Below are 25,399 nucleotides of genomic sequence, written 5' to 3'. Positions count from 1 at the left end.
GTCCTGGATCAATACCCTATACAGCAATCCCTCAGCTAAAATAAGAGCAAACGGAGTTTTATCAGAAGGCTTTCAACTGGCTAATGGCACAAGGCAGGGCTGCCCCCTATCCCCGCTCCTACTCGTTCTGACTCTGGAGCCCCTGCTAAGAAGTATACGCTTAAACCAAGCTATTCAAGGAGTAAATATTGGGCCCCAAAACTGTAAACTATCAGCATTTGCTGATGACATCCTTCTAAATGTCACAGACCCACTCATTTCACTACCTAAAATCATTCAGGAATTTATTGAATATGGGGAAATCTCTAATTTTAAAATAAACATGACCAAATCGGAATATATAAATGTGGGACTAAATATATCAGACCTAAATAATCTTAGGACCACCTTTCCTTTTACCTACAGAGAGCAAGCCATAAGATACTTGGGCATAGACCTGCCGTCTAACCTTCATGAGATATACACAAGAAATTTCCTACCTCTACTAGACATAATTGGTAAAGATTTGGAGAGGTGGAATGGAAGAGGATTTACTTGGCTAGGCCGTATCAGCATAATAAAAATGAACATCCTACCCAGACTGCTCTTCCTGATGTCAATGCTCCCTATCTCTCTCCCAAAACTTTTGTTTACAAAAATTAAATCCCTATTAATTAGATTTGTCTGGAAAGGAAAGAGACCTAGACTATCATACAATATTATGATTCGATCCAAGGAAAAAGGGGGTCTGGGCTTACCAGATTTGAAATTATATTACAAGGCCCTTGCCATGAACAGAGATGTCGCGAACCTCCGATTTTCGGTTCGCGAACTGGGTTCGCGAACTTCCGCAGAAGGTTCGGTTTGCGGAAAAATTTGCGAACCGCAATAGACTTCAATGGGGAGGCGAACTTTGAAAAACAGAAAAAATTATGCTGGCCACAAAAGTGATGGAAAAGATGTTTCAAGGGGTCTAACACCTGGAGGGGGGCATGGCGGAGTGGGATACATGCCAAAAGTCCCGGTGAAAAATCTGGATGTGACGCAAAGCAGCGTTTTAAGGGCAGAAATCACATTGAATGCTAAATTGCAGGCCTAACGTGCTTTCAAACATCTTGCATGTGTATACATCAAACAGGGAGTGTAATTAGAGTACTGCTTCACACTGACACACCAAACTCACTGTGTAACGCACCGCAAACAGCTGTTTGTGTAGTGACGGCCATGCTGGACTACTGCGCAACATGGCGTGATTGCTCTTCCTCACTCAGTGATGTCAGGTAATGTGTGACTTCCTTCTCAACTTTCCATGGCATTGTTAAAAAGCTTACGTTTTGTTTTTAATTTACATTTTCTACTTGCTGTGTACTTGTTCAGTACCGCTACAATGAGAATCCTGTGGAGGCGGGCAAGTCTGCCATTGTGACCCTGGGTAATGGCCGGGGAATGAGAGGTTTGAATCCGGTGTGGAGCCTGAGCAACGGCTACCACTACACATCCAAGGAGGGCAGCGGGCAGGCATGCACGCCCGCCCGCCCCGAGGTAGTGACCAAAAATAACAATACAGGAGGAGGACTTTCGAGGCCCTGCTGTGTATTTGAAATGAATGTACTTTAAATCCTTTAACGAGAACCAGTTATGGCGGGCAAAGATGACACCACATTCCTTTCACGAGAATCATATGGAGGCGGGCAAGTCTGTCATTTGTGACCCCGGGTAATGGCCAGGGAATGAGGGATGGAATCCGGTGTGGAGCCTGAGAAACGGCTACCACTACACATCCAAGGAGGGCAGCAGGTAGGCATGCACGCCCGCCCCGAGGTAGTGACCAAAAATAACAATACAGGAGGCGGACTTTTGAGGCCCTGCTGTGTATTTGAAATGAATGTACTTTAAATCCTTTAATGAGAACCAGTTATGGCGGGCAAAGATGACACCACATTCCTTTCACGAGAATCATATGGAGGCGGGCAAGTCTGTCATTTGTGACCCCGGGTAATGGCCGGGGAATGAGGGATGGAATCCGGTGTGGAGCCTGAGAAACGGCTACCACTACACATCCAAGGAGGGCAGCAGGTAGGCATGCACGCCCGCCCCGAGGTAGTGACCAAAAATAACAATACAGGAGGCGGACTTTCGAGGCCCTGCTGTGTATTTGAAATGAATTAACTTTAAATCCTTTAACGGGAATCCGTTATGGAGGGCAAGTCTGCCATTGTCACCGCGGGGAATGAAGGTTGGATTGCGGCCCGAAGTGGGAGCCTGCTGAGACCCATGCTGTAGCTGCCCTGACCGTGCTTTGCAGACCAGGCATCTGTGGTCAGATGGACCCTTGAGCCAGCGGAAGACAAACCAAGTCGAAAGCATTTGCCAAGAATGTTTTACGGAGGGCAAGTTTTTTTGCCCTTTTTTTAAATTTTTTGAAAATGATAGATGGTTGTATTTTTAAATTGTTTGAAAGTTTAGATGGTTGTATTTTTAAATTGTTTGAAAGTTTAGATGGTTGTATTTTTAAATTGTTTAAAAGTGTGGGAACGTGGAGCAGCAGAAGCCCCCTGTGACGGCTGCCACGGTTGTTCTCCGCTGCTTGTCTTTTGAGGGGTGCTTCTTTTCCTCAGGTGTTTTTGCCATAGCTGTTTGTGCCTTCTCTCCAGGTGCCTTCGTAAGGCACTTGTCCCTACGTGAGAGTTGGCCTTTCCACGGCTCAATTTTTGCTGGCAGAGACAACAGATGGCTTTGCTCCGATCTGAGACACACACGTGAAAAAATTTCCAAACCGCTGAGCCCCCCTGGGGTGATGGCGCTACGGTGGCATCAGCAGCAGCTGACGTTGAAGGGCATGTGTGCTCCCTGGCCATAGCTGGCGATACATGGCACCGGACACTGCCCCCAGCTGTTTCTGAGGACGAGCTCCCTCTGCTTCTATCATGGAGTCGTCTCCTCCTACTCCTCTCTGACTCCTCCTCTGAACTGTCCCCCTGGTCATCTCCTCTACCGGGAACATATGTGGTATCCGTATAATCGTCATCATAATCCTCCTGGCCAGCTGCGCTTTCCTCAGACACCTCCTCAAGTGCACCAACTTCAGGTGGTCCACCATCATCCCCATCCACACACGTTACGTCCATACTATCGCCACCTAACTCAGACGTATGAGGTGGTGTACCTGCGCCTTCTTGTTGTTGTTGCAGTAGTGGCTGGGAATCAGTGATTTCACCACCACCACCAAATAACTCCTGCGAAGTGTCAAATGCAGCGGATGTGGTGCTTGTTGTAGCGCTGGTGGCTGCGGGAGATGAGGTGTTCTGTGTTAAATACTCAATCACCTCCTCACGATTTTGGGAAGTGATGGCACGTGCCTTCTTCTGAGCACTGTATTTTGGGGCAGGTCCGCATGAAATCACAGCAACACCACCTCGCACAGCCACAGACCTGCCGGTGCCTGGTGGCCTTCCTCTGGGTCTGCCTCTACCTCTTCCTCTACCTGGTTTGTCCATTTTGTCCATCTCGGGGGTATGCTAGCTATATGCAGTGAGGTGGGTTCTCACTCAACACAACAGGTAGTTAGATGCAGTGAGGTGGCCAGGTGGGTTCACACTCAACACAACAGGTAGTTAGATGCAGTGAGCTGGGTTCACTCAACAGTAAAGGTACTTAAGATGCAGTGAGGTGGGTTCTCACTCAACACAACAGGTAGTTAGATGCAGTGAGGTGGCCAGGTGGGTTCACACTCAACACAACAGGTAGTTAGATGCAGTGAGCTGGGTTCACTCAACACAACGCTAGGTATATGCAGTGATGATGTGGGTTAAGTAAACACAACAGGTACTGGGTAGTTAGATGCAGTGAGCTGGGTTCACTGAACAGTATACAGTAAATGTACTTAAGATGCAGTGAGGTGGGTTCTCCCTCAACACAACAGGTAGTTAGACTTAGATGCAGTGAGCTGGGTTCACTCAACACAACGCTAGGTATATGCAGTGATGAGGTGGGTTAAGTAAACACAACAGGTACTGGGTAGTTAGATGCAGTGAGCTGGGTTCACTCAACACAAAGCTAGGTATATGCAGTGATGAGGTGGGTTAAGTAAACACAACAGGTACTGGGGTATATGCAGTACTGGGTAGTACAATGTGCAGCTCCCTGTCACACACACAGGCAGTCAGTCACTGAATGTGCTGGGCTGCTGGCAGTGGCACACACACTATCAATTAGCAAGGCTGTGCATGCAACAAAAGTGTCAGAAAAAAAAATGTACAGGTTGAGCTCTGAAAAGAGCTGTTGCTGGGTGCTTTAAAAGCAATATTAATCAGTCAGGAACAAGCAAAGCAGCCTAGAACCTAACTAATCTGTCCCTAAGAGAAAAAGTCTGCAGCAGCTGTCCCTTTCCTCTCTCTAGCAGGCACACGAGTGACTGTAATGGCCGCCGGAGGCTGCCTTATATAAGGGGGGGTGGGGCTCCAGGGCTTACTGTAGCCTGAATGGCTACAATGTGCCTGCTGACTGTGATGCAGGGGGTCAAAGTTGACCCTCAAAGTGCATTATGGGGCAAATCGAACTTCCGGAAAAGTTCGCCTGGCGCAGGCGAACGCGAACCCCCAATGTTCGCCTGGAACCGTTCGCCGGCGAACCGTTCGGTACACCTCTAGCCATGAATAGAATCCTAGACTGGCAGCACAATGGGACGCAGAAAGGATGGGTTAAAGTGGAAAAATCACTAGCAGGCAGAGACCTGGCTGGAGCGATTTGGGTTAACTCTAAGTTAAGGGGCCTATCAGCCTCCACGCCACCTTGGACAAAACACACCCTAAGGGTATGGGATAGATTTGAATCTGAAGATAAATGGGCACCAGGAGTTTCACCCCTAACCCCAGTTGAGGGCTTCCCGCACTTCCAACCAGGCGTGGAAAGGAACTCCTTCGGTACCTGGAAAGGCAATAGACTATTAACAATAGGACACCTAATGTCAGGAAATAAAATTAAACCTATCGCAGCTCTCCGACAGGAGTATGGGTCATTCCCCATGGACCACTGGAAATTGAACCAACTTACACACTGGTTTGGCTCTCTTAGAGGGGTAAGAGCAATAGTAGACATGACCCCCTGGGAAAAGCTTTTCATACAAGAGGCGAAACCCCCGCATCTAACTTCCTACCTATACCAAGCTCTTTTGGATCTCAAAGGGGATACTAAGGCAGATTTTCTGGGAAAATGGGAGAGAGATACGGGGCACACATTATCAGACCCACAAACAAGTAGAGCTCTGGCTATGGCTCATTCTGCCTCAATAAGTTCACATATTCAAGAAGGGTGCTATAAGCTATTAGTGCGATAGTACAGGACACCCTCTCTTCTTGCTAAGATATGAGGGCCAGAATCCCAACTACTGGAGGGGCTGTGGAGAGCTTGGCTCAATTCTGCATATTTTCTGGAATTGCCCCTTGTTGCGTCCGTATTGGGATGCAGTAAGGGAAATAGTCAAGGAGGTGGTGGGATGGGACTTGGGGGATAATCCATGGCACCTATTGTTTCACCTTTACCCAACATCTATAAAAAAATATAAAGCCACGGTCACCCCATTCTTACTAAATGCAGCTAAGAGCCTTATTCCAACATACTGGAGGACCACGAGAATTCCCACTATTAAAGACTGGCTCTCTAGAATCCATAGAATTCAAGAAGCAGAAGAATCTATTTTGATGGCCAGAGATAAATTTGATAAATACAAAAAGGTCTGGATGCCATGGATCCTCTTCCAAACAACTGAAAGATATCTTTCTATTGTGAATGAGGGGGCGGACTAATAAGGGTTCTAAGTGATATTCTCAACTGAGAGGACTATGTCCTTAACACATATCTACAATACTGTTTAAAGTAGCAACACTATATGCGGTACCTGAGAACTGTTTTGATTGGTTCTAAAATGTTCTAGTTTCTACTATGCTCTTTACTTTTTGTCTTTCTCTATTCTCACTCGTACAGATAGCGAGAATTATCTATGCTATATACACTCTAAAGAATACTTAAGTGTTATGAATATGATATGTATCCACACTATGTGAGGAATGACAAAGTTGTATTGATATGATTCACTTTATTGAAAATAAAAATTACATTAAAAAAAAAAACAGCGTCATTTGTCTTATTTTGTCATAATGGCCTTTAAATTGTGAATTATCCGACAGTGTTCTTTATTTAGAATTTACTTGTCACAGAACACAAAAGCACAAGCTCCTGTGCAATGTAACATTTCTGCATGTCATTCTCTAAACGCTGTGTGCTACTGCTTGGCACTTGGCAGTAGATCTGGGTAAAATGAATTTCTATTCATGTCTTTGTGATCATTGCATGCCTCCTCAAGTAAAAGTCAGACTTTAGGTAGGAAAAGAAAAACCCTTTAACCACTTGAGGACCCACCCTTTACCCCCCCTTAAGGACCAGCACTGTTTTAGCTAATCTGTGCTGGGTGGGCTGTGCAGCCCCCAGCACAGATCAGGGTGCAGGCAGAGCGACCAGATCGCCCCCCTTTTTTCCCCACTAGGGGGATGATGTGTTGGGGGGGTCTGATCGCTCCTGCCTGCCTGTGTGTTGCGGGGGGGGGCACCTCAAAGCCCCCCTCCACGGCGAAATTCCCCTCCTCCCTCTCCTCCCTTCCTTCCCCGGAGATCCGAGGCTGCACAGGAACGGATCTGTCCTGTGCAGCCTCTAACAGGCTCCTGCCTGTCATGTGACAGCGATCCCCGGCCGCTGATTGGCCGGGGATCACTGATCTGGTACAACGCTGCTACTGTTAGCAGCGTTGTACAAATGTAAACAAAGCGGATTATTTCCGCTTGTGTTTAAATTTAGCCTGCGAGCCGCGATCGGCGGCCCGCAGGCTATTCACGGAGCCCCCCGCCGTGAATTGACAGGAAGCAGACGGTCGCGCAAGCGGCTGCTTCCTGATTAATTAGCCGGCGATGCAGAACTGCGTCGCTGGTCCTGCAGCTGCCACTTTGCCGACGCGCGGTATGAGTGCGTGGTCGGCAAGTGGTTAAAAGTAAACACAGAGACAACGGGAGCCCATATGGTGAAACATGTTCAGGAATAGAAGATAGAATGTCAGTCGGAAGTTGTTGTACTCACAAAATTTGTTGCAATGAAGGCTTTTGGAGAATAACCGTCTCCACATAGGTACAGGATTTCTTGGTTAAAAAACTTGATGTAACGATTGGTGTAGCAACACAGACGTCTGATTATGTGTGATCTGCAGAATCACCAATAATACAGACGCTCTACCTGATTATGTGGTGTTCTGCAGTATCACCAATTATACAAGAAGAGCTGGCAGAATACAAAGTATGTAGTGCTTGGTGCAACAGTAACAGAATAGTTTAGCTAGACCTCACCAGAGGAGCTGGTGGGCACTATTGGTACACAGTTACTGAATAGTTTAACAAAACCTCACCAGAGGAGCTGGTGGGTACTATTAGAACAGAGTAACTGATTAGTTTGGCTTAACCTCACTAGAGGGGCTGGTGGGTACTATTAGAACACAGTAACTGATTAGTTTGGCTTAACCTCACCAGAGGAGCTGGTGGGTACTATTAGAACACAGTAACTGAATAGTTTGACAAAACCTCACCAGAGGAGCTGGTGGGTACTATTAGAACACAGTAACTGAATAGTTTGACAAAACCTCACCAGAGGAGCTGGTGGGTACTATTAGAAGAGCACCTCACCAGTGACAAGGGCTCACTGGTGAGTAGAAAGGTCAGACAGGCTAGGATCAGTAACAGGTGGGCAGGTACAGTACAGAATCGGCAGGCAAGAGAGTAGTAAGATATTAGGCAGGGTTCAGCAACAGAGTCAGATGGGCAGAAGTACAGAAACTATAAGCAAGAGCAGAGTCAGAGGGTAGCCAGAGTCATACACAGAATATCAAAATACAGCAATACAATAATCCTAGTCTTGTGAGAAATCCCTGGTTTCCTCCCAGATCAAAGCACACCGTATACTATCTAAGGTCTGAGCGCTAACACGTGAGTATTCGCAACAGCAGACAAGTTGCGAGTGAACAGTGAAGGCTTATGAAGCAGAGGAGACCCCATGGCCGCGCCCACAACAATCAGCCAATCCGGAGCGCCGTGAGTCTCCTCTGACGTCAGCCGACCGACTGGTCAGCTGACGTGCCTCCTCCCCGCATAGAGGTCCTGTCTCCCCGTGTACACCCGCGTGATACGGCAATGGGTCCAACCCGTCCTCTGCGTACTAGACGCCAGAGGCACGGGCGAAGTCCCTGAACAGAAAGGCAAGGCGGCTGCGGAGACACCCTGCGTGCCTTGTAGCCGCCATTAATGCGGATGTTACACTTGACCAGTGGCCCGTTAGCTAAGAATGCTACAGGAGGTCAACCCCCCAGAAACGACGGGGAATAAGAGGCGCCCAGATTCAATAAAAAGCTTAAAATCTAACAATGATGACAGGTGGCTTACCTTAATGATGACACCAAATAAGGTACATTAGGTAAGGTGCACTAGGTAACGTGTTTCATAAGTTCATACATCTCACTTGATCAGGACAAATTTCAGTGCTGGGTGTACTAATTTAGTCGAACATCGAGGTGCTCACGGCTAAATTAGCACACCCTTCCCTGAATTTTTTTAAAATTTTAAGCTTTTTATTCGAATCTGAGCACTTTTTATCCCCCATTGTCCTCAAGTAAAATATAGATGAGCATATAGGCATTTGTAAATTCACTTACATTTTTTGAAGTATGAATAGCTGACTTGATTTATACTGTATATTACATGTCACAGTGGCAGGAATGGGGCTGGCAGCAATGAAAATGTAGACTTAGTCTACCACTTTGATTGGAAAGGGCTGCCGCTGTTCCAAACTTTACCCAGCAACAGTTCTATCTAGCGGCAGCCAGTTTTCCTATGTCTGACATTGGTCCGATGGAGGAAAATTCCCATTAAATTCAGGGGGAGGAAAGATTTTACAGTGTGCAGACATTGACTAAATACTGTATAAATTAATATTGTATAAAATATACGATTTTAGTCATTAAGTTACGTTCAGTAAAGGTCCTCTTTAAAGAAACACTGAAGCCAGTTTAAAAATGGCTTTTTCCCCTGTGAAAACGCCGCTATCCCGCGGCAGAACGAGGGGTCTTTACCCCCCAAATCCCCCCTGCAAAATCCATGACTTTCTTGGTTGTGGATTTTGCTGCTCATGAAGGCAGAGCTCTCAGCTGCAGCTCTGCCTCCATGCGTGTTTATCAGCCGGCGGATCTCCGCCTCTTCCCCGCCCCTCTCAGTGAAGGAAGACTGAGAGGGGCGGGGAGAGGTGGTGATCCACGCTGATAGACGCGTGGAGAGGCAGAGCTGCTGCTAAAAGCTCTGCCTCTACAGGAAGGGCTCCCTGAGTGTGCCCCAGGGGATTTTCGTTCTGCCGCGGGATAGCAGCGTTTTAACAGCGTTTTAACAGATGCAAACATGCCTCACATGAATAAAAGGGAAAAAGCCATTTTTAAACTGGCTTCAGAGTCTCTGTAAGTGCCTTTAAGCAGTAGAGTATTAAGTGACTGTCATCAAAGTTCTACATTTTAATTACCAGCATGTATTTGAAAAGAACAAAAGATTTATTGAACACTACAATTTGCAGGAATGTTTGCTAGGAGAGGAAGCTGAACACTCCATAATGAATCCAGACAAGTGATTGAAGGGTTAGTTTGAACTGTTGTAGGAAAATATACAGCAGCTGTCAAGAAAGAAACGTTCAATATGACCAACAACATAATGTTAATGGAGGCCAAGGAGTGAAACTATAAAGAAAAGAATGACAGTCGTCCAAAAGAAAAAAGGGACTTAAGATTGTTTACATAACTCAGTTTCGGGGATCAGTATAACAGATATTTTAGTAAGCCATCAAAACCTACACTAGTTTCAATCTGAGAAGTCAAATCTAAAGATGCTTCTTCAGTTCATTTGTGACATTTTCATTGATTACGCAACTGTGAAATGTGTCTCCATAATATTTATTTTCAGGTGAGCCTGTAGGGATGTCAGCAGTGGCCATAAGTGTTATTAAATTACACCTAGAAAAAACAAGCATGGGAGGTATCTCTCCTCCAAGAATTCGGTCAGTAAATGTTTTCTTGCACCCCTTACAATTCAATATCTGCCTTTTAACTTCTGAGAACCCAGAAAGTGAGAAAATGAGATCACCCTGACTAGTGGGGCAATGATTATATTGCTGCCTTTCAGGGAATTAGATTTCATTTAGGATGGTTCCTCACTTGTGCAATAATACAATTTAATATAATAATGGTGGAATCCACTATTATTACTTCTGAGCTATCAGTCTATTAACTAATGAATCTTCACTGGTTTCAACTCATAAATGCTATTTGGTGCATGCAACATGAAAGACAAACAGGTGAGGGCACTAGATGATTTTCCAGACAGGATACTCAACACTATCACTTTGTCAGAGACCCTATCTGGCCACTCTGCATAGGTCCTATGTCAATTCCCTGATTGTACTTACCTTTATTGCTGTCATACTTATGGCTATGTTATGCTTTTAACCGTGGCTTTCAAAGATCCACTAGGTTCAAGTCTACAAAAAGTGAATAAGTGTACACTTTTGTGTAGATCATTTATAAGTAGAAGCCGAAGCTTGCATTAGACTAACCTAATTTGAGGGCATAGCTGGTAAACTTATATAACAATCCCTGCAAAAAGACCTCTGTCCCTTTACTGCACTGGAACTAAAGCATTTTAGAAGTCTCCATGACAGCTGCTATTCCATCAGGTGAGACTGTCTCAACACTCAATTCTGACTGTTTTTTGGATGATCTGTACAAAAGTCTTTTTGTAGCTTTGCTTTCTACAGTTGTACGTGTGTAGATGCAGCAGCCTTTGAGATTTCAGGGTACACCAGCTTAAGTTCAATTATACAGATGCACCAAGGGTCATACAATACATTAAAAAATGTTTAGATCAAGACATATTGGTGGACCTATCTCCAGAGGAGTTTGCACAAATTGCAATCGTTTATTTTATTCAAAAATAGTGTGAACACATCTGGAGGTAAGTCCACCACTACGTTTTTACATTTTTAATGTATTTATTGGCACCTTTGTATAATGGAGTTTAGACTATTTTTATCCACCCTGGGTGAAGGGTTGAATCCTATACCCATCCCATGGAGAATGACTTTTAACTCAAGTGGGGTTGGGTTAATTTTCCCCACCTGCATTTCGACTGGTTGCCTGTATTTGATGACCTTACCTTGTAAGTATTCTTATACACACATTTCCCTCTGGTACAAAACATACTACACTCTTATTGGCTCTCGGTCTCTTCCTTGTCTTCCTTCTCTGAGTACCTCAGTCTGTTCTGCACAAGGCTGGACCCACCTCTATCAGCGCTCAACACGTTTTACTTTCATTCAGATTGTGGAAATATTGGTTAACTGTCATGTAAATATCTGCAGTCTGAAGACTTCAGCTCTCATACTCCCTGGAACCCATCTCTTGCCAAGTGTCAGTGTCTGTTAGTTTTAAGTATGAGAAAGCTAAGCATTCTGTACAATGTTCAAACATCTTTGTATTCAGACTAAACTGCCATTGACTCAACCTTTTTTGCTTCCTTCCCTCAGATCAAGGAAGCCTGTGCTCTTTGAGCCTCTCTCCAAAGCAATATCCCTCTACATACCAATTTCAGTGGCAGCACACTTCAAGAATGCCATTTTAATGACTGAGCTGTTATGGCTTAAAGGCACTTCTCTGCTTCAACATATCTTAATCATTATACAGACAGAGGTTTAAGAAAGATTTACTGTGATGGCACAAGAATAAATAAAACGTCCCCTCATTCGATATGCTCTGCTTGGACAATAGAAGCTTGACGTTTCTTTATTACTTCCACTTATTATATTTAGTATACTTTTCTTAGATCATTTTACTGCATTAAACGTTTCCATTCCCTACGTGAACCGGCTGGATTGATTGGCTAAAGAATGGCATTTTTTTTAACCATTAATTTTAATTTTGTTTGATTGCTAAAATGATAAATCGATAGGGACTTAATGTTTAAAGTGAACCTAAGGTGGCCCCCAAAAAAACATATTTACCTAGGTATGGGGATGCCTCTGGACAGTCCTCCTTGGCCCCACTGTTGCCTAGACTACAAGGGGCATATGACTATGGTAAGGATTGAAAAAGTCCAAGTGTGGTTTCCAGGCCGCACTCCCCACAGTATAAACTGAGGTGCAAGGTCAGTCTGCTAGAGCACCAGGTCAGATACCCAGTATAAAGTTCACATGGACCAGCACACTCAGGGATTTCTTCCAAAACTCATAGAAATCTATATTACAACATCTTCAACATCATAAATATTAAAATACGTGAGCTGTCACAGGGACAATCCAGCAATACGATAACCGCCAAAGATGGTCAATGTCCATCAAAAGTTTAGTCCCCAAGCAGACGGAGTATTTATAGCAGTCGGGAAGACAAAGGTCACCATCATATACAAAGTCCAAACATCACAGCGACAGACACCGGCCAAGAGCTGTTTCGAGCGTACAGCCCGTACAGTGCACTTTACTTGGCTTGAAGATGGGCTGTACGCCTGAAACAGCTCTTGGCCGATGTCTGTCGCCATGATGTTTGGACTTTCTATAAGATGGTGACCTTTGTCTATCCGACTGCTATAAATACTCCATCTGCTTAGGGACTAGGCTTTTGATGGACATTGACCGTCTTTAGCGGTTATCGTATTGCTGGATTGTCCCTGTGATGGCTAATGTATTTTAATGTTTATGATGTTGAAGATTTTGTAATAAATATTTCTGAGTTTTTGAAGAAATCCCTGAGTGTGCTGGTCCTTGTGGACTTTATATGGTATGGATTGCATCTCCTGCCACTTATCATGTGACTCAGATGACAAGCACTGGGAGCAGTGAAGCCTGGGGTTGGATTAAGGATTTTTGCAGGAATATTTGCTTTGCTTGCAGGGTTAATGGAGATGGAACCCAACCTGATGTAGAACAAACCAGACGTTCCACTGATATTCTTAAATTTGGAAATTCACTTGAAAGGGAATCTGAACTGAGAGAGATATGGAGGCTGACAATTTTAGCTCCAGTAAAACATTGCAAATCACATGTATGTCCTGCTGATCCTCTGCCTCTAAAAAATTTAGCCATAGACCATAAACAATTATGCAGAACAGGTGCTTTGACTGAAATATACCTAGATGAGTCCCATGCTTGTTTCAGGTGTGTGATTCAGAGACTTCTGCAACCAAACAGATCAGTAGCACTACCAGGAAGCTGGTATTGTTTCAAAGCAAATAAATAAGGCATCCACCTGTAAGGATCCCTCCTGTAGCGTGTTCTGTCCATTGCAGTGGAGCTGCAAACGGACAGTTCTGACTTATCTGCTTGCATTCGGTTGTGCATTGGCAATAAGTTTCATTGTCATTTGCAATTGCTCTGCAGTTCTGGGAAGCTCAGGATGCTGTCATCATTCCATCAATTGCTTGTTGCAGCTGAGCTGCGGCCAGATAGCCCTGGATTTTCTGCATGCATGTTGTTAGATAATACTGCATGCATTTCTTATGGGAGTCCTCTACATTCACAGCCAGCTAGCAAATGGTAATCAAGCCAGCTCAGGATTGAATGATTACCATTCAGCTGTGTGGGAATTTGCATACCTGCATCCATTGGCTGATGCCAGCATAAAAGTCTGCCTCCCATTTCATACCCCGCCCAACATAGCGTTCAGCTCTCTGAGTTGTCATTGGGTTTATGCTGTGAAAGTTGTTATTGTAAATGTATAATGCCTAGCTCTGTATTTTCATGTCTGCTGGACGTTTGCTGACCTGCGGGGGTCAGTGAAGTCCTTCTGATCCTGATAGTTAGATTCTGCCAGCACCACCTTGGTGACTGGAAGTATTCCTTCTAGCCTTGTTCTTGAGGATGAACTATAGCAACGGTTGCCATTAGTTCACTCCTACCTTTTAGTCTTGTCTGTCTCAGTGTGAATGTTGCCGTCGCTGAAACAGCGACTAAATTGGCTGAGCATTCCGTCTGTCTGTCTGTTGTCTGTCTTGTTAACGGTCATTACTTGTGCTTTAGCTAGTGAGTTATTTGAGAGCTACATTTCATATATTGCGCATCAGCACGATATATATGTACTCAAGTCAGTCAGTATTATATTATTGTAATATTGTATTGTGTACCGACCTTTGCCCGCTTCTCGACTACGAATCTGCCTAATTCTTCCAATACGACAGACATCTGAATTAACGTGTATGAACCAAGCCTGTTACCGACTATGTCTGTTGTGTATTGTATCACATAGCATCTAGCCTGATAGGTGGCCCAGAGCTGCAATTGCTCTGGGCAATCTTGCTCCCTTGTTCATTACTCCTGTGTCCATCTGTGGAGCCTCTTCCATTATCCAGCTACTTAGCCTTGTTGCGCTGGGTGGTCAGAAAGTATGACTCCCCAGCATTACACCACCATATGCCTCTCTCTTTAAAGCTACATACACACATGTGATAACCGTCGGCCGAAACAGGCGATAATTACCGGTTCAACCGACAATTGTTATTATGTACAGCGACTGACGATTATTATTACTCGGGTATCACCATATGCCTGAGCATGACCGATTGCAATGCTATTTTCAACCCCTGCTGACCAAGTGAAGCTGCTCCATTGTCTGCCGATCGAGGACCCACCCCCTTCATAGCGGCAGAACACATTACTAAAAAGTGATTGTTTCAAAGTATTTAAACAGTATTGGAGATGGGGTGGGGACCCCAATACAGTGGTTAGCAGTGGGTGAAACTACTATATCTTGTATCCCTCCAAGTGCCCTCCACTTTTACTCAGAACACGTTGCTAGCCTCAAGGCTAGGGATGTGTCTGTACAGCATACTTCCCTAAATTTTTGCCTGAGGGATCATTTCCCAACCCCCAAATCAGTGACAAACTCGAATGTGTGTACTAAGCTTAAGACAAGTTGTAAAATGATATCCTTTAATTCTGTTCTTTTCATATTGTGATGATTATAACATATTTAATCCACACATACTAACACAAAAACATTTTTTAAAGGAGTAAAAAAAAAACACATCATCCATAGCTATCATTGTAGGTTTTAGAGAGAGTAATCATAACAACAAGCTATGTTTTCAGGCAAGCCTACTGTTTAAATTGGGAAGGAGAAGTGGGTTAAGAGGATGAAACTTAATCCAGTTCAAGCATCAATATCTTATGTAAAAAGAAGCTTCTGATTATCCCTTTGTTTAATGTTGTAATGAATCTATTAGCATTTCAATCTACTTTTATGATTGAACTAATCTGCTCATTAACTACCTAACAGCTCATTTACTGTCTTCCTTTTTTCTTTTTGCAGATTCATGGTAAATGTGTCTTGGGAAGGCAAAGATATGTCCTTTACAGAAGATGGTTATCAAGTAAATCCAAAATTGGTTGCTATACTTCTAAATGCAGAGAGAGAATGGGAGAAGGCAAGTGAACATATGTTCGTAAAAATAATCTGTGCCAGTTGAATATTCTAACCTAGCTGTGACCTTAAAGTGAACCTCCGGACTAAAAATCTACTCAGCAGAACTGAAAAGGCTTGGTGTTTCTTTAACATTTTCACAGCATCAGAACTTTGTTTTTCTTACCAAAGCATCATTTTTAGCTGCATTTTTAACTAAGCTCCACCCATCAAAGAAAAAAAGCCCAGGCTTTTTTTCCCTGATGCTGTGCAGAGCATGATGGGATTTCCTATGTTGTTATTCACGTTGCCTAGCAACTGGGAGAGCTGCTCAGGACACAGGACAGTTGGAACTGTGTCTCATACTCCCTGTCACCTCCTTTCAACCAAAAAGATGGCTGCCATCATGAAATAAAACATTTGCCTGTTCTTTTAAAACAGAGTGGGTAAGAGATTATATTACTTATCTATTTTAATTAACATAACTAATGTAACTTAATGACAGTATGTTTGTGTAGGCTGGAGTTCCTCTTTAAGTGCCCTGTGCATTTGGAAACCATTTATATTTTTGGGCAGATTTTAAGAAGAACTCCAGGGATTGACACATAACTACATGCAATGGGAGAAAAGCTGAAATTTCTGTCCCTATAAAGGCTCCCTCTGGTCCTAATTCCTCCAAGTCTAAAGGCCCATACACACGTCGGATTTTTGCGAACGACCCGTCGTTTGAACGTTCCGTTGTTCCATATCAAATCCGGCGTGTGTACAGACTATCGTTCGAGGGATAAGACTTGTTTTCAGCGATAACCAGTCTTATCACCCGAACGATAGTCTGTACACACGCCGTATTTGACGTGCGAACGACGGAACGACGGAACGTTCAAACGACGGGTCGTTCGCAAAAATCCGACGTGTGTATGGGCCTTTAGCGTGTTAGTTTATTTATGCCTTGAAGCCACTGTGATGGCAGTGAAAATCCTGTAGCCCACTTTCCACTTATCATTGCTGTAACCTGAAGCTACAGGGTGATTGGACACCAAAGAGCTGTAACACGTGATCCTCATACACACATACGAGGCATGTTGCCAGCTTGCCATTGCCAATCAGGGATCAAGATCCAATCCCTCAGGTGACAATGCAGAGCTGAGACTGTACTGTTGGTATGCAGAAGGCTAGAGGGCTGATGGAGCAGTGTGGGATTGACATCACACAGCATGTGGGGTGAGGGGGGACAACGCTTTTGGCTAAGGTTTGGCCAAATCAACCCACCAGGCTAATCGCTGGTCCGGGCGTCGGGGAGCATTGGAAACCACTGTGCACATGCATAATTCTTGACAGAGAGGGTCTTATTTGGCTGCCCCTGTCGAGTTTCATCTAGTGTGTGTATTAGGCTTTTGCCAAAGACATTCCTTCCACAGGAGGTGAGAGGGCACCTTTATACAAAGAATAGGAGGACTAGTGACCATATATTAGTGCAATAAACTACCCCACTACACACAGCGTTATAAATATTAGTCAATAAACATGGCTATAGGTTGTGGATAAAAAGTGTTGATTATTTTATATCTATTTTCTTATGTCCCTTTCTTAAATATAGCCAAAAAAATTGCCCGGTCACGGCGACAAATCACTATCTCCTTTAAGAGTGACAACATTGTCATGTATGCCCATCTGATCCCTTCTAATGGACAAATAACTGTTAGCAGCTTTCCATGCACAATATCTCATTACAGAGTCGACATACAGCATAACGCTGGGGAATCTTCTATGTTCTCTTCAGAAACCATCTTTTTCATAGTGCTAAACATATTGCAAAGTGCAAAAAATGGAAACTCACAAGCCAAACAGTTAGCAGCACTAGTTCAATGGCAATAGAGATCAACACACAAAGGTCTTTAAGCATGCATCTGATACAGCTAGTTGTTATATACCGTGGCTTGCATTGCAACCATAGTCCATGCTTGTTAGCCAAATAAAGTACAACACAGATTTCTGGACAGTAGGTAGCTGCAATGTGCGCTACATATATGGCTTAACTTTGCTAGTCACCTGCTAATACCAGCTGTCACCATGATACTGACAAAGAAAACACTCTCCATTGCACAGTCCTAATTGTTCATCCACTTGGTTTTTTAATCTCTAGCAGCTACCTGATGTCTATTCTAGTCTGGAGTACTCACTGCCTCTAACCATGTGCCTGGGGTGGGGAAATCCCATACGTTTCACTCACTGATGGTGTAGACTTACTCAAGGTCATATGGAGCCTTCCTGGCTTTGGAGGTCCATATTATGCTTTCTTACTATTGGCAACTTTTCTTTTTTTTGTTATGCTCTGATCTTTAAGTCTGATCTGATTACAGTGGATCTAACTAATGTGATGAAGCCGACTGGTAATCACCTAATTTGCTGACTAATAGAAGATTTCTTACAGTGTAGCTTTCTCTGCTTACTTAAAGGAGTACTGTAGGGGGTAGTGGGAAAAAGAGTTGAACTTACCTGGGGCTTCTAACAGACCCTGCAGATGTCCTGTGCCCGCACAGCTACTCACTGCTGCTCCAGTCCCCGCTGCGACTTTAAAATTGCAAAACAACTGCACCTGTGTGACCGTATCCTCGCTCTCTGCTGATGTTGCCAGAAGCATACTGCGCGGGGGCAAAATGGTCTGTGCTTGTGCAGTATGCTCCTGGTGACATCAGCGGGAGCAAGGATGCAGCCACACAGGCGCAGTGGTTTTGCAACTTTAAAGTTGCAAATTCCGGAAGTGAACCAGCGGCAGGGACCGGAGCATCTGTGAGTGGCTGGGTGGGCACAGGTCGTCTGCGGGGGACCGTTAGAAGCCTGAGGTAAGTTCAATTATTTTTCCCCCTACCCCACTACAGAACTCCTTTAAGCCTGTGGCTTCTGTTTACACATAGTTAGGTCAGTAGAGAGACTAGCAACATTGAATGAACTGAGAAGGCAAGGATGCAATTGAATTCCTTTCTGCCTACAGAATGATGATTATAACATCACTCTGTTGGCAGATAGGTAGTCAGATAGTAGTGAGAATTATCACATGGTTCAATTAGAATAAGGAAATACGTTTCTGGTTTGCTCTTTGTTTTTTAGCCATAAGAGATAAACTTTAGATTGTTGTGAACATATTCTATCTACGTAATTCGTTTGGTTGCCTTATAAATTTACTGATATTCTACTTGCAGGTTTTCTGGGTGCCCAGATAATTTCCCCTCCACCCTTTTTGCATGTACGCTTCATTAAATATTTCAAAGTGCCTTCAGATGTAAATGCCCATATTTTGCTTCAACAAAGTGAAGATATGATACAAATGTAGTCGTCACGGAGTAGCCCTCCATTAAAAAAAGATCATACAATGGTCTCTGAAATAACTAGAAGCTGACTAAACTGTGGCATGATTGCCATTTAACAAATCATATTTAACAAATATCAGACTTTCTTTTTGAATGTAAACTTAACAGAATATTTCAAGCAGTTATACAAATGGAAATTATTTGGTCAAAAAGATGAAAACCTTAGCCTAATATTTTGTTGAAAAACCTTTAGAGGCAATCTCTGCAAACAGGTTCTTCCTGTATCTATCAGTAGTTTTGGTGTTCAAATCCAGCATATCGAACTTAAGCACCATGTAAGTACCAAAGAAGGTGACATGGTTGGGGGAGTTCTTAAGTTGTGCTTCACAGCACATTTGATGTGACTCCGATACTTCCTCTTTCCGGCTTTGGATGCTTTCTCCAGACTTCCTCCTGCTGGATAATTCTTGTTCCGTGTGTTTTCTAGTACTGTGCAGTGTGTTTCTCTCCAGAATATGTTTATAGCATTGCAGAGAGTTTATTGTTCCCTTCACAGATTCAAGCTAGCTAGTGTATGCCATATATAGCAAAGCAATTACAAACCACATTCAATCCTCCTTAATGTTTTACACAAGGTATGGTGTTCTTTTCCATGCAAGTTTTGTTTCTTTTGTTTGTGGATCTATAGCTGACATGACTTGCCAAAAAGTACAAGTTTTGTTTCATCTGTCCAAATGGCATTCTTCCAGAATTATTGCAGCTTGTCATTATGTATTATAGCAAATTCCAGTCTGGCATTATGTTTTACGTTTAACAGTTGTATCCTCCTGGGTCTTCTTCCATTGACTCCACTGTCATCAGAAATGACAGATGGGACAATCAGACACTGATGGACCTTGAACTTGGAGTTTGGAAAATGTCCTTGGCTCCTCTCTACCATTCTAATTATCCTTCTGCCCATTCTGTGGTAAATGTTCCTCTTGTGGTCCCATCCAGGGAGATTAACTACAGTCCCATACACCCTAAACCGCAGCTTTTGTAACAGGAACATAAAGCTGCTCAGATATGTTCCTATAGCCTATGCCTTTAAAGTGGATCTGAGATAAATTTTTACTCATTGCATAATTGTGTTCCTTACATATAGTTTATAGGGCATTCCTCAAGCCAAGTATTATTTTTCTGTTTTAATACTATAATTCCCTATAAACTAAACGAGCCTCGCCCACAGCTTCTCCAAAACGCCAAGGCACTCAGACCCATGTATAGAGATGGCCTGAACGTTTCGACCGCGAACTTATTCGCGTGAACTTTGGTGGTGGTTCGACCCGCCTCCTATACTACATCATATTTGACCCTGTACATCACAGTCAGCAGGCACATTGTAGCCAATCAGGCTACACTCCCTCCTGGAGGCCCTCCCCCCTTATAAAATGCAGGTAGCGTCAGGCATTGGACTCACTTGTGTGCCTGCAGTAATTAGAGAAGGGAGAGCTGCTGCAGAGAGAGCTATAGGGAAAGCTTAGTTAAAGAAAACCTGTACTGAAAATTAAAAGTCAAAATAATCATACACAAGTCATACTTACCTCCTGTGTAGTCTACTCCTCAATCTATTTTTCCTGTCCTGCATCCTGTTTGTCCACTGTGATCAATGGAATTCTCCGTCCTCCATTTTGAAAATGGCCATTACGCCATAACAGCTTTCTGGTCAGCACACAGTTAAACTGTAACATCGCCCACTTGAGCCATAGGGAAACATGGACACATCAGTTCTCCTCTCAGCTGTAACTGACAGCAACTGATATATAACTGACAGCAACTGATATATTTCAGTTCTGACAAAATGTTGTCAGAACTGGAAGGGATCACTGTAAGAAGAAAATGGTGAGCTTCTGAGAGGAACTGATGGCAAGGTAACTATATAATGTTCATTTGAAGTTACCTCATGTATTTATTTTAAATAATTTTACTCAGTACAGGTTCTCTTTAAGCTCATGTAGGCTTGTTAGTTTGCTCCTTGCTGATTCTTATTGCTAAAAAAGCACCCGGGCCCTCAACAGCTCTTTTGCAAGCTAATCTTGTTCTTATGATCTATTTTTTTTTGTGGTCCACTTGCATTATATACAGCCCTGTCAGTCAGTCGCAGCTGGCTTTTGGCCCCTTAATTCCTACTAGAGTTGGGCCGAACCTCCGATTTTCGGTTCGCGAACCGGGTTCGCGAACTTTCGCGAAAGGTTCGGTTCGCGTTAAAGTTCGCGAACCGCAATAGACTTCAATGGGGATGCGAACTTTGAAAAAAAAAAATAATTATGCTGGCCACAAAAGTGATGGAAAAGATGTTTCAAGGGGTCTAACACCTGGAGGGGGGGATGGCGGAGTGGGATACATGCCAAAAGTCCCCGGGAAAAATCTGGATTTGACGCAAAGCAGCGTTTTAAGGGCAGAAATCACATTGAATGCTAAATGACAGGCCTAAAGTGCTTTCAAACATCTTGCATGTGTATACATCAATCAGGTAGTGTAATTAAGGTACTGCTTCACACTGACACACCAAACTCATCGTGTAACGCACCGCAAACAGCTGTTTGTGTAGTGACGGCCGTGCTTTACTGGTGCGCACCATGGCGAGAGTGCAGGTTTTGGTGGCTTTACAGCCCATATGGTCACCTGGCTGATGTAGCTGAATGACAGAACAGTGACTGTCCAGCTGATCAAATTTGGTCTGACCACAATGAGGCAACGACCTTATTATCGTGGGTGTGCCCCCCGAGACACTCATCTAGGCGCCGGTCATTGCTCCATTGTGATACGCAAGCCCCTTCACCACGGCAAGGTAATGATCACGAAGGGGAATGGGCGCATGTACATGCCTTTTCTTTTGTTGTTGCAGCTGCCCGCAGTGCAGCCAGAAAAATTAGGCAGTCATGTACACGCACCCGAAAAATTATTACAGCGGCCGCTGCTAGCAGCGGCCTAAAAAATTCAGCAATCCGCCTGGAGTCCCGGACCCTGTTGGTGGTGGCGGAGAAGGTAGTCAAGCGGCCTGCAGGCAGACATGCTGTGTGGAGGGACTGGGAGCGACTTAGTCTTCTTGGGGCAGGCCAGGCAGCCAGTCACACGGCGTGCAGGCAGAGATGCTGTATGGTCCACTGAACAGAACAGGTATGCAGTGGTGGGTTCACTAAACAGAACAGGTATGCAGTGGCGGGTCCACTGAACAGAACAGGTATGCAGTGGCGGGTTCACTAAACAGAACAGGTATACAGTGGCGGTTCACTAAACAGAACAGGTATGCAGTGGCGGGTCCACTGAACAGAACAGGTATGCAGTGGCGGGTTCACTAAACAGAACAGGTATGCAGTGGCGGGTCCACTGAACAGAACAGGTATGCAGTGGTGGGTTCACTAAACAGAACAGGTATGCAGTGGCGGGTCCACTGAACAGAACAGGTATACAGTGGCGGTTCACTAAACAGAACAGGTATGCAGTGGCGGGTCCACTGAACAGAACAGGTATGCAGTGGCGGGTTCACTTAACTGCACAGGTATGCGCACTGATGCGGTGGGTCCACTGAACAGAACAGGTATGCAGTGGCGGGTTCACTAAACAGAACAGGTATACAGTGGCGGTTCACTAAACAGAACAGGTATGCAGTGGCGGGTCCACTGAACAGAACAGGTATGCAGTGGCGGGTTCACTTAACTGCACAGGTATGCGCACTGATGCGGTGGGTTCACTGAACAGAACAGGTATGCAGTGGCGGGTTCACTAAACAGAACAGGTATACAGTGGCGGTTCACTAAACAGAACAGGTATGCAGTGGCGGGTCCACTGAACAGAACAGGTATGCAGTGGCGGGTTCACTTAACTGCACAGGTATGCAGTGGCGGGTCCACTGAACAGAACAGGTATGCAGTGGTGGGTTCACTAAACAGAACAGGTATGCAGTGGCGGGTCCACTGAACAGAACAGGTATGCAGTGGCGGGTTCACTAAACAGAACAGGTATACAGTGGCGGTTCACTAAACAGAACAGGTATGCAGTGGCGGGTCCACTGAACAGAACAGGTATGCAGTGGCGGGTTCACTAAACAGAACAGGTATGCAGTGGCGGGTCCACTGAACAGAACAGGTATGCAGTGGTGGGTTCACTAAACAGAACAGGTATGCAGTGGCGGGTCCACTGAACAGAACAGGTATGCAGTGGCGGGTTCACTAAACAGAACAGGTATACAGTGGCGGTTCACTAAACAGAACAGGTATGCAGTGGCGGGTCCACTGAACAGAACAGGTATGCAGTGGCGGGTTCACTTAACTGCACAGGTATGCGCACTGATGCGATGGGTTCACTGAACAGAACAGGTATGCAGTGGTGGGTTCACTAAACAGAACAGGTATGCAGTGGCGGGTCCACTGAACAGAACAGGTATGCAGTGGCGGGTTCACTAAACAGAACAGGTATACAGTGGCGGTTCACTAAACAGAACAGGTATGCAGTGGCGGGTCCACTGAACAGAACAGGTATGCAGTGGCGGGTTCACTTAACTGCACAGGTATGCGCACTGATGCGATGGGTTCACTGAACAGAACAGGTATGCAGTGGTGGGTTCACTAAACAGAACAGGTATGCAGTGGCGGGTCCACTGAACAGAACAGGTATGCAGTGGCGGGTTCACTAAACAGAACAGGTATACAGTGGCGGTTCACTAAACAGAACAGGTATGCAGTGGCGGGTCCACTGAACAGAACAGGTATGCAGTGGCGGGTTCACTTAACTGCACAGGTATGCGCACTGATGCGATGGGTTCACTGAACAGAACAGGTATGCAGTGGTGGGTTCACTAAACAGAACAGGTATGCAGTGGCGGGTCCACTGAACAGAACAGGTATGCAGTGGCGGGTTCACTAAACAGAACAGGTATACAGTGGCGGTTCACTAAACAGAACAGGTATGCAGTGGCGGGTCCACTGAACAGAACAGGTATGCAGTGGCGGGTTCACTTAACTGCACAGGTATGCGCACTGATGCGATGGGTTCACTGAACAGAACAGGTATGCAGTGGCGGGTTCACTAAACAGAACAGGTATACAGTGGCGGTTCACTAAACAGAACAGGTATGCAGTGGCGGGTCCACTGAACAGAACAGGTATGCAGTGGCGGTTCACTAAACAGAACAGGTATGCAGTGGCGGGTCCACTGAACAGAACAGGTATGCAGTGGTGGGTTCACAGCACAGGTATGCAGTGGTGGGTTCACAGCACAGGTATGCAGTGGTGGGTTCACAGCACAGGTATGCAGTGGTGGGTTCAATGAACAGGTATACAGTGGCGGGTCCACTGAACAGAACAGGTATGCAGTGGTGGGTTCACAGCACAGGTATGCAGTGGTGGGTTCACAGCACAGGTATGCAGTGGTGGGTTCACAGAACAGGTATGCAGCCAGACAGGAACAAGCTAAGCCTAACTAATCTTTCCCTGAGAGACAGTCTGCAGCAACTCGCCCTACTCTGACTAATGCAGGCACACGAGTGGCCGTAATGGCCGCCGCTGCCTGCCTTATATAAGGGGGGGTGGGGCTCCAGGGGCTAGTGTAGCCTAATTGGCTACACTGGGCCTGCTGACTGTGATGTAGAGGGTCAAAGTTGACCCTCCATGTGCATTATGGGGCGAACCGAACTTCCGCAAAGGTTCGCCTGCGGGACGCGAACGCGAACCACTGAAGTTCGCATGGAACCGTTCGCAGGCGAACTGTTCGGCCCAACTCTAATTCCTACTGTGTCACTGCCAGGCCCAGCACATTCAGTGACTACCTGTGTGTGTGACAGGCAGCTGCACATTTGTAATCCCATCCCAATCACAGCACCTGTTCACTGTTCAGTGCACCTACCTACCTACGTGAGCACAAGCATTGTTAATACCACCAGTCATTGCACTTGTTCACGGTACGTGTGTGTGACAGGTGCACATTTGTAATACCCATCACTGCATATACCTACCTGTTGTTCAGTGCACCCACCTACCTATGTGAGCGCACACAGTGTGCTATTTAATACCACCAGTCACTGTACCTGTTCACGGTACGTGTGTGTGACAGGTGCACATTTGTAATACCCATCTGTGCATATACCTACCTGTTGCTCAGTGCACCCACCTACCTACGTGAGTGCACGCAGTGTGATATTTAATACCACCAGCCACTGTACCTGTTCACGGTACGTGTGTGACAGGTGCACATTTGTAATACCCATCACTGCATATATCTACCTGTTGTTCAGTGCACCTACCTACCTACCTATGTGAGCGCACATAGTGTGATATACCACTCCGTGCATCCCTGTTAACTGCACCTGTGTGACTGCACATTGTATTAGTCAAGTCAGTGCATACCTTTCACTTCATCCCCCCCGATATGGACAAAACAAGTAGAGGCAGAGGCAGACCCAGAGGAAGGCCACACGGCAGGTCTGTTGGAGGTCGTGCTGATGTGATTTTGTGCGGCACTGGACCAAAGTACAGTGCTCAGAAGAAGGCACGTCCCATAGACTCCCAAGATTGTTAGGACGTGTTTGACTATTTAACACAGAATACCTCATCTTCCGCAGCCA

At 45.0% G+C, this 25,399-nt stretch overlaps 1 protein-coding gene across 2 annotated transcripts in view; it reads left to right on the top strand.

Annotated features, from left to right (window-relative positions):
* GRIN2A (glutamate ionotropic receptor NMDA type subunit 2A) overlaps positions 1-25,399 on the top strand; it is an 880,817-nt gene that overhangs the window by 538,285 nt on the left and 317,133 nt on the right. For both annotated transcript variants that reach the window (XM_068244672.1, XM_068244673.1), the window contains one exon: positions 15,401-15,515. In XM_068244672.1, the coding sequence (XP_068100773.1) occupies positions 15,401-15,515 (115 nt within the window). The remainder of the gene's footprint in view (positions 1-15,400; positions 15,516-25,399) is intronic.

Source organism: Hyperolius riggenbachi, chromosome 7 (genome assembly GCF_040937935.1).
Source record: "Hyperolius riggenbachi isolate aHypRig1 chromosome 7, aHypRig1.pri, whole genome shotgun sequence".
Classification (NCBI taxonomy): Eukaryota; Metazoa; Chordata; class Amphibia; order Anura; family Hyperoliidae; genus Hyperolius; species Hyperolius riggenbachi.
The sequence above is the reverse complement of the archived record's forward strand: the minus strand, read 5'-3'. Positions and strand labels throughout refer to the sequence as shown.